Source organism: Pristis pectinata, chromosome 33 (assembly GCF_009764475.1).
Source record: "Pristis pectinata isolate sPriPec2 chromosome 33, sPriPec2.1.pri, whole genome shotgun sequence".
Taxonomy (NCBI): Eukaryota; Metazoa; Chordata; class Chondrichthyes; order Rhinopristiformes; family Pristidae; genus Pristis; species Pristis pectinata.
Genome location: NC_067437.1, coordinates 5889361 through 5899837, shown reverse-complemented (window position 1 = coordinate 5899837; position 10477 = coordinate 5889361). Strand labels below are relative to the sequence as shown.

Below are 10477 nucleotides of genomic sequence, written 5' to 3'. Positions count from 1 at the left end.
ATTGCAATTTTGATGACGATTGGGAAAGGATGAAGGTGGAGATTTGGGCATTCATTGGGAACGTGCTTAAATTAACATTTGGGAAACAGGCAAGAAAGAGACCCAACACCAAGATCAGATCAGCTCTGACTTTCCTGAATGGCAAGTGGGCTTCAGGTGCCAAGTGGTCTCCTGCTGTTCCTGTGACGTGTGTTATAATGATCTTATTGACGCAAAGCATTTTACACAGTGTGAGATGTGATCAAGTGTTATTTAAATACAAGTCTTTTGCTCTCTACCCCCGTAATCAGCTCCCAGTAACATTATCTATGAAGTGCCTTTCCCATGTTCAAATCCTTAGATAAATATGTAATTGGCATCAGCCACAGTTTATTTTACACCATTCTTTATCTCTGAGTCATAACATTGTTTGTTCAAGTCTCACCCCAAACAACTGAGCTTGCAAATCCAGACTGGCATTCCAACAGTATTGAGGAGGCAGCAGAGATGCCATTTATAGGATGCCACATCAAACCCAGGCCCTCTTGTTCTCTCAAATAGATTTAAAAGATTCCCTTTTTTTCTATTGTTACAAATCACCTGAAGGAGCAAACTATACCCTCTTTTTGAAACACGAGAGACTTCAGATGCTGGAAATCTGGAGCAATGCACACAAAATGCTGGAGGAACTCAGCAGATCAGGCAGCATCTGTGGAGAGAAATGAACAGTCGGCATTTCGGGCCGAGACCCTTCATTAGGACTTTTCGATGTCTTTATCTGAAAGCCAGCACCTCCAACATAACAACATTCCTATAATAGAGGCAGCCTAGATCTTTGTGTTCCAATCTCAACCTTTTTAAAGGTTTCTACTTGAAGCCACAACCTTTTCAGAGAGCAGTCCCAATGCAGGGTTTCGATCTGAATTACGGAAAATTCCCCCACCCCCCACCAGATGCTGCTTGACTTGCTGAGCTCACAGCACGGTGGTGTAGCGGTTGGCGTGACGCTATTACAGCACCAGTGACCTGGGTTCAATTCCTGCCGTTGTCTGTAAGGAGTTTGTATGTTCTCCCCGTGTGTCTGTGTGGGTTTCCTCCAGGTGCTCCGGTTTCCTCCCACATTCCAAAGACGTACGGGTTAGGAAGTTGTGGGCATGCTATGTTGACGCTAGAAGCGTGGCGACACTTGCGGGCTGCCCCCAGAACACTCTATGCAAAAGATGCATTTCACTGTGTGTTTCGATGTACATGTGACTAATAAAGAAATCTTATGTTATCTTCCTTCAGCAGATTGTTTCTTGCTCTTTTCAGAGAGCACTTGATTGATAGTGAACTTATCTGGGACATCCCGAGGTTGTGAAAAGTCACATGTAAATTCTGATGCAAGGTCATTGGTCTAAAATGTTCACTCTGTTTCTCCCACCACAGCTGCTGCCTGACTGGCTGAGCGTTTCCAGCATCTTCTCTTTCTGTTCCCAGTTTCCATAATTTTCCTTTTCTCTTTCAGAATTCCAGAATTCCCCCCAAAATATTTACGTTCTATAAATGTAAGTCTTTCAAATTGTTTTGGTCCATTTTAATGCCAGAAACAAACCCCAGCAAATTAGGATGCATGTCTTTCTTTGAGGTTGTTCCAGTGCTCTATCAGAAGGTAAATTGGTTTATTATTGTCACAGGTACCAAAGTTTCAGTGAAAAACTTTGTTGTGCATGCCATCCATATGGATCATTTCATCACAGCTGTAATGAACTTTGTAGTAACTTTCATCACTTTGCACTAAAATGGACTTTTTTTGTTCTTTCTTGTAAAAATGTTGTAGAATTTACATTTAATTTGTTTTAATTTAATTTGTTTTTTCTTGTGAATGCTGCATATCTGATGCTATGTGTCTGTGATGCTGCTGCAAGTATGTTTTTCATTGCATCCGTGCACATGGCAATAAACGCGACTTTTACTTTAAATCCAGGTAGTACAGGGAAAAGCAATATCAGAATCAGGTTTATTATCATGGAAAGATGACATGAAATTTGTTTTGCAGCAGCAGTACAGTGCAAAGATATAAAAATTACTATAAATTATAAAATAGTGCAAAATTAAGGAATAACCATGCAGTGTCCAGTTCAGAAATCTGGTTTTCCTAAATTGTTGAATGCAGAATATGGTGTTACAGTTACAGAGAGAGTGCAGTGCGGGCAAACAATAAGGTGCAAGGCCATGACGAGGTAGACTGTGAGGTCAAGAGACTATCTTATTTGGTTTTCCAACTGCGAATTATGGTTGCACACCGGTAATTACCGCTTTAATTCTCCACACACCCCTTCCCCCGCCCTCTCTGATGTGGATGTCCATCCGGGTCCCGCTTCGCCCGGGTGACGTCACCAGGCCTCCGTTGTAAATAATGGCGAGGCTGTGAGAGCGGGGCGGCGGCGGACAGTGGAGGTAGGGTGCCCGGACAATCCTTGGCCATCCTCACTCGCCCCGGGCCCCAGCGCCGAGACAGCCCGCGGATCACGGGCCCCGCGTTCCCCCCGAGCCCGGGGAGGAGAAATTGAGAGGGGATCTCGACGTTTAGCCGGTTAAATCGGTGGGGAAAGAAGACCCCCCCCCTCTCCGTCGGCGCTCCGGGAGCTGCCAATCACCAGGGGTTGAGGGAGAGGCAGAGCCGAATTAACCTGAAGCCTCATTCTCCCTTCTTTCTAATTATTTTCCAGAGCAAGATAAAGATGGAGCTGAGAGTTGGGAACAAATACAGGCTGGGGAGGAAGATTGGCAGCGGCTCCTTTGGTGACATTTACCTGGGTAAGTTTCATTGTAGTCAATAAAAAATTATAATGTCAAATACACTGGCTTGAACAATGCTGCAAACCTCACGTTGGGGATAAACTCTTTCCTATTGAAGTAATTCAATGCAAAATGAAGTTGGAGAAGGGTTTTTTGCATTTTTATTTTTTTAGTTTATTTTATGTCGTTTGCATCTTTCCCTTTTTGCTTTATATATATATAAAAAACAAAAGGGCTCTCTCTCTCTATATATATATAATATATCTCATGTATATATATATAGAGAGAGAGAGAGAGAGAGAGCCTGGGTTTAAAGGAGGCAGCAGCTGTTGTAGTTGCTGGAGCTGTCAATGGCTGTTTGGATTGAGTGGGGGTCTATTCAGGAGGGGAGGGGGTTCCCTCCCTCCCATTCTGAAGGCTGGAGTTCAGGCGTCCTCTGGGATATGGGGTTCCTGAAGGGAGGGGTGGTTGGTTATTTGTGTTTTTTTTTTGGGGGGGCTGAGGGAGAATCCAAACAATGGTCAGCATGTGTGTTGGTTAGGCAGACTTCCATCTTTTTCCCTGAAAAGTTAGGAATGGGTGTTCTGTTAATTTTTGGGAGCGCAAGATGTCTGAGTTCAAGGGTTTCAACCCCCCTTTACAGGGAAGAAGGGACTGTGTTTTATTTTAAAATGGCACTTCCTTTTTAACTTTAGATGTTTTAGTGGTTCTTGTCAAAATGTGACTGTGGTCTCTGGGCCCTTCATCTGCTGGGTAGCTTCTCAGCTGCCATCTGCAAAAAATAATGTCTTGATGCTCCCTAGCATATGAGTATTGGATATAATGTAAAAGGATCAGCAGTCAGCCATATAGACCCTTGAGCCTGCCCCACCTTTTGAGTAAAATGATAGCCAATCTGATCTTGGTCTCCTCTCCACTTTCCTGCTTGCTCTCTTTAACCTATGACTTCTTGTAGACTAAACATCTGTCTTTCTCTGCTCTGAATACATCTGATGATTCAGACCCCACAGCTGTCTGGGGAAAAGGGTATTCCTAAGATCCATGACCCTCCTGAGAGAAGAAATTCTCATCTGTCTTAAATATGTGACTAGCTATTCTGAAACTATGACCCCTGTTTCCAGATTTCCCCATGATATGGGTAACATTCTCTCAGCAATGCCCTGTGGAGCTCCCTTACAATCTTAAGTTTTTAAAAAAAGAATCACCCCTTTTCTGGCCTTCAATGGGTAGTAGCTAAAACTTTCTTCAACTCCATCCCAAGAATAAATCAAGTGAGGTTTCTCCAAATTGCCTCGAATGTATACATATGTTCCCATTTTTAAATGAGTCTCAGACTGTATGTGTTACTGCAGGTGTGGTCTTGCCTATGCCCTGTGTGGATCCAGCAAGACTGCTCTATTATACTCACTTCCCTTCACATAAAGGCCAGTGTTCTGTTTGTCTTCCTAATTAATTGCTGGGCTGGCATGCTACACTTTTTTTGTCTCTTGGAGAAAAGGCATTTGATTCCAGCCCCTCTATGTTCTGTTTGGCTTCTTTTAATTGGTGTAATGGTCATGCCTTGTGTTGTTTCGTGTGGAGCAGATGTTAGAATTCTTCTCCTGTTTGTTGACACTGCCAAAATGACTTGGCCAGCAAGTAGCTCTGTCTCATGAGATCTCTTTTTTTTCAAGAAAGAAAGTTAGAGGAAATAATCTGTTCAAAGAAAAACTAGCTCTTCCTGATGTTCCTGTCCATTAACCTTAGTAACTTTTGATATAGTCAGCTTAGAGCTCAGTGGAAAAGGTATACATTGTTTACCTTTTCTGCAGGCACGGTAGTGTAGCAGTTAGTATAATGCTTTACAGTGCCAGCGACCCGGGTTCAAATCTGGCTGCTGTCTGTAAGGAGTTTGTACGTTCTCCCCGTGTCTGTGTGGGTTTCCTCCGGGTGCTCCGGTTTCCTCCCACATTCTAAAGACGTACGGGTTAGGAAGTTGTGGGCATGCTACGTTGGCGCTGGAAACGTGGCGACACTTGCAGGCTGCCCCCGGAACACTCTGTGCAAAAAGGTGTGTTTTAATGTACATGTGACCACTAAAGATACCTACCTTGTATGATGGGGTTTTTTCCTCTTATGAGTTTGTAGGACGCATTGTCTGTGGTACCACCTGATGTGTTATGGTGGCTCATTTGTCTTTAATAATTAAACAGCATTTTATTTCAATTAATGTCGAGAGTCCTTTTTAAAGTCTTCACTAGACTGTACAGTGTGGAGGGGTTTGAGCCTTCCATTTCTAATCCTGGAAAACTTGACAAAAAACTGCAGATGGTGGAAATCCAAAATAAAAATGTTGGAAACACTCAACAGGTCAGGCAACATCTGTTGAGGAAAAAACAGAGTTAAGGTCTTCATGTGAGAGACCATTTTGTTAGAACCTTCAAAGATGCTGCCTGACTTGCTGAGGTGTTCCTGGCATTTTCTGTTTTGTTTCTAATCCTGCCTGATTTTTTATCTCTCTCTCTGGCTGTGACTAGAAGTTTGTTTGGTTGGGAGTATGGAGTTTTGGCAATCACCATGTCAATTCTACTGGCTCAAGAACTTTCAATTTGTATTTGATCTGATCAATGTGTGATACATTAATAGCTTGACACACGGCCTTCACCATTCCGCGGGAGAGGCTATAAGATTGGAAGGAAAAATATTGTGGAATCCTGCAATTTGTCCGTTTAGTCGCTAGTGCCTTGTGGTCACCCTTAATTTACTTTTTTTCTCAAACTGTGCCGCCTTGGTTGAGTTTGTCTTACTGACTATATTGTGGCACCTTTCTTTGAATGCTGTCCTGCTTGGAAGTTGGCTGCCTTTTTCCCTGAGCTTCCCCAAAGAAGTCTTGACTCAATATGAGCAACCAGTGTGAAACCAGCAATAATGGCATATAAAAATTTGAGCAGAATTGGTACTAACACGAGATCGGTTGTTCGTGTCGTGCCTTTCACAATTTTGAGGCTTCCGAGGGGAATTGTATTTTCTTTTGAGAGGGAGGTTGGCCATGTTGCAGTCTATAAAGAAAAGGATTGTGTTTTGAGATGGGTGGTGATTATGCTATAAAAAGAGGCAGCATCTTGCAATGTCTGTGTGCTTGGGGATCAGGGAGGGAAGTTGAACAGTAAGCATTTGAGGGAGCATGGAGTGGGAACCCTTCGGATGATCTGGACAGGAATTGGGAGAGAAATAAGAGTTTGGGGTTGGAGGGGAAGAGTTTGACATCGCCACATGGTTTGGGGTACGGTAGTGGAAATGCATCGGTCTTTGATCTCTTCAGATGGTGCTTGCATAAAGAAAATGTTAGATGAAGATGAGATTAATGGGGGAAACACCAGGTTTGTTTTATAATTGCATTTTGAAGTCTTGTGGAAGGTGAAGTTCACTGTAGATTTATGGAATCCAGCCACATCTGTAATGCTGGATTTAAACCAGTTGTGCACCAGAACGTGGTGATCTGAGGGAGAGATTGACGGGAGTGGGGCGAAGTGCAAAAGAATGCTAAATCTGAGGAATGGGGATGGGATACAGCAAAGGCTTTTCAGGTAACCAAGGCATCAACCAGTGGATGGTTGTGCATTCTAGAAGCAGGGTATATGGAATGACAAGAGTTTGGCAGGTAAGAGATTGGAAGTATGGATTTGTATCCTGTTGATCTTGCTGTGGTTGGTGTTGAGGTATGGAAGGCGAAGAATGCAGGGAAATTGGAGAAGATATCTTTACTAGTCACATGTACATCGAAACACAGTGAAATGCATCTTTTGCATAGAGTGTTCTGGGGGCAGCCCGCAAGTGTCGCCACGCTTCTAGTGCCAACATAGCATGCCCACAACTTCCTAACCCGTACGCCTTTGTAATCTTGGGGGAAACCGGAGCACCCGGAGGAAACCCACGCAGAGACGAGGAGAACGTACAAACTCCTTATAGACAGCGGCAGGAATTGAACCCGGGTCACTGGCACTGTAAAGCGTTACGCTAACTGTTACACCACTGTGCCTGCATGTCTATAAGTTGAGCTGGTGTGGTGAATTTGGAAGAGCTTGAGCAGGGTGAGAGTGAGAAAAATGAGATGATTGATCAATGCCAAAGCTGAGAGAAGTTGGGGGGAGAGAATTCGGGCAGGATGTGGAGAAAGTGAGTGGAGGACAATGATCCTAGAGATGGGGTTGGGTGGTGAGGTAAAATAAGGCAAATCTTTTGAAGACTTATTTGGATAGACACATGGGTAGTTGTGGAATTGGGGGATATGGACCATGTGCAGGCAGATGTGCTGTTTAAATTGTTTGTACTGACCACAATGCCGTCATGGGTTAAAGGGCCTGTTCCTGTGCTGTACTGTTCTAAGGAGAAGTGGCACATGAATATAGGGGAAGGAGTGACGTGGTAAGTGACATGTACCACTGCAGCTTGAGTGGAGCAGGCATGAGTGGGGCTTGGAAGTGAGGGGAGAAGTTGCATATTCTAAGTTTCACAGCCAACTGGCCATAGTAGTTTGATTTCTAACAGTTCCTTTTGTATGCAGTTAGTATGACTGAATATCATGCAAGAGATAGGAATTAGCTTCAGCAGTGCACATACTAAAGAAAAATCTATATTGGTGTTGATGAACTCTTAAACAAAACTTGCTGCCTGAAGGTTAAAATGATAACATGGAAAGTAAGTTAGTCAGTCCAACAGCATTAAGGTTTGCTGTTTTGAAACTGATGTGAGCTTCTTGTATTTAAAATACTGTGTTAACAGCTACAGTCATTTTAACAGCATAGGAAGCCGTTTTTGGCCATTGAGTATGCCAGCTCATTAAGCCATCCCATTTCCCCTTTAGCCGATTCTTCCCACATTCCTATCAACTCTGCCCAGATTGTATCGCTCTCCTACATGGGGAAATTTACTTAACCTATCAACCCCTTTGGGACGTGGGTGGAAATGGGAGCACTTGGAGGAAGCCCACTCGATCATCCTTCAGGGTTGAGATTGAACCAGGTCACTCACTGTGAGACTGCAGCTCTTCTGGCTGTGCCACTGACCTGCTCGTAAGCTCTGCATTTGGTGCCATGCTGTTGGCCTCTCTCTCTTTAACTATAAATTAAGTTTGTGTGACTATCATCAGATATTTATCTAGGCAAAGATATTCACTGTTTCTGCGACACCAGCAAATTCCTGGCCTCCTCTCACCAGTTTAGAGACATATTGAATAGGGCTTTTTTTTTCTAACTAATTATTAAAGCTGCTTATTCAACTCTCTGATTTGGTAAAGTATATCTTAGTTCTTTTTCTCAGAAATTTGGCTCCTTATCGTTTGATTTATTTGCTTTACACAGTGGATTTGATTTCTTTTCCACTTCTATTTTTGATTGTACATATTGAAACTAAGGAGGCGTATAACAAATTCTGGTTAATTGAAATTTCTTTGTGTCAAATCAGGAAGTTGAAAGGCAAAGCTGTGGTTTTTTTTGTTTTGCCAACTTCTACTGAACTTTGATTAGGTGTCAAATGTTCCCAAATCTGTTTTTTTTTGCTTGGGTGCTATTTTGAAGCCAACCTCCTGCACTTTGTGAGATGTTCCACTTTTATCAATAGTGTTCTAAAATTGTACAGAAAATACTTGGGTTACTCAGCAGGGCCAGCAGCATGGGGGCTTTGCTATATTGATGTTACTACGGAATGTGTTACCATGTTGGGGAAAAAATGCAATAAAACTCTACTAATTTTGTATGGTCAGGACTGGTATATTTTCCAACCCATTGGATGTTATTCCATTTATGATTCACTCTGCCAAATCTTCCTGAAGTTTAATTTGGTTTCAAAAATCCCACATTTTTGTCATCTTGGATGTCTAATGAATGATATCTATCTGCTTCACTGTGGAAGGCATTCTGCATTATTGGTAATGCTGGCTTAGTTTATAAACTTGGCTGGCTAGCCCAATTTTTGTCTTAAGTGGGGAATGTAAGCAGCCTTGTATGGCTGTCAAACATTGACTAGCCATTCAAGCGTTAATGCTTGGCTGTCAAACAAGGAGGTTTCCTGACCTAAGGATTTGGTCTAAGGAAGGATGTCCCTCAAACCGAAGGTCTTCTGGCCATCCTGGAACAAACCACTGCGCTTGCATCCTATAATTTTATTCAAGATTCATTTGAAGCCTGATAGTTCTTCAAAAATGTGATTGAAACCCCAAGGTTTGGGATTTTGAGCTGCACTGATATGCTGGCTTTATTTTGTACAGTTTTTTTTGCTCCTGAAGAGAAGTATGGATACTGAAAAGCCGACATTTCCAATATGTTATTTATCTTTGGAACTGAGCTACATTAAAAATGTACACATTCTCCATGAAATTCAGGTCCTGAGAAGGAAACTAATATCACTTGATTTGCTAACTTCAGTTGTTTGTGCGATACCAGTCCAGCAACTTTTGCCAATTCCCTAATTGGTGGTGAGGTGCTGTCTTAAACCAGTGTGGTGTATCTGGTGAAGATACTTGCACAGTTTTGGATAAGGAGGTCAAGGGTTTTGACCTAATGACAATGAAGGAAAAATGATCTCTTTCTAAGTCAGGATGGTGTTTGTCTTGGGGGAACTTGCAGGTAAATGTTGTCATGTGTTTGCATGTCCTCGTGTTAGAAGTTATGAATTTGGGAGGTGCTGTTGGGGTAGCCTAGGTGAGTAAATGCATTGCTCCTTTATGGGTGGTTATATAACAGTCATGATCTGCCAGTGATGGAGGGGTTGAATATTTGTTTAAGGGTTGGGTGCCAATCAAATGGGCTGCTTTGTATGGTGGTGTGTTGCACTAGTCCAGTCGAGCAAATCTGTGTCAAATTATGGTAACAACTCTGAAGAGTAACAAGTATGGGGTTAGTGCCATGTTAATTGTGGGACACCTTTGGAGAGTTGAGTGAGTCAGTCACTGCAGGACATTCAGCCTCTGACTGAAAAGTAGTTAACTAGACATGCAACAGTGGTGACTTCCAACAACAACAATCTGTTGTTAGTGGTGGACTTGGTGATGGTAAGCCACTTAAATATGAAAGGGTGGCTCATTACAGCTCAGAGGATAAGGTTGCAGAGTAAAGTGGGGTTTTGTATAATGCTAGTCGATAGCTTTCCAATCATTTACCGGGGTGTGTTTAAGCTAAACCATTCTGTATTGGGGAGCATGTAAGCTTGACATTCCTTTGTAGTGATTAGGCAAATTTGTTGGAACTGGTTTTGCAGCTTGCAAAATATAATGAAATTCTCAGATGTTGCCAATATGCTTCCTAAAAGCCAAAAAAAAGTGTTGATCAAGTTCTTCAATTGCTCTATTTTTCTGAAACTTTGTCTTGAGACAATTATGTAATTCAAAGTTTAAAACAAAAAAAACTTGCTGCTCTCCAGCAGAGCAATAGCACTGTGGACAAACCCACAGCTGAATTCTCAATTTGTGTGCCAGAGTATCACGGAGCAGTTTGCTTTTTCTAATGTAGTATTTGTAAAGATGTTTACATTGCAACAGGGGATCAGAAGTAAATTGGGTCAATATAAAGGAATATCATAGTCAGGCCATATAGAATGAAGAACCAGTTGTATTTGCATAGCATCTTTAATACAGTAAAATGTTCTAAGATCCTTTGCATTACTGTTCTTGGGCAGTCCCTTGGGATCAAGGATGGCTTGCTTCCACCTGTTCTGTGGTTACTGAGGTGACAGAGACCAATGT

General features: G+C 42.4%; 1 protein-coding gene across 2 annotated transcripts in view; it reads left to right on the top strand.

Moving 5' to 3' along the window:
- The first annotated feature begins 2356 nt into the window (after positions 1 to 2356).
- Positions 2357 to 10477, top strand: part of LOC127585490 (casein kinase I) — a 50122-nt gene continuing 42001 nt past the window's right edge. For both annotated transcript variants that reach the window (XM_052042981.1, XM_052042980.1), the window contains exons 1-2: positions 2357 to 2418; positions 2691 to 2778. In XM_052042981.1, coding sequence (XP_051898941.1) covers positions 2703 to 2778 — 76 coding nt within the window. In that variant the 5' untranslated portion in view covers positions 2357 to 2418; positions 2691 to 2702. The remainder of the gene's footprint in view (positions 2419 to 2690; positions 2779 to 10477) is intronic.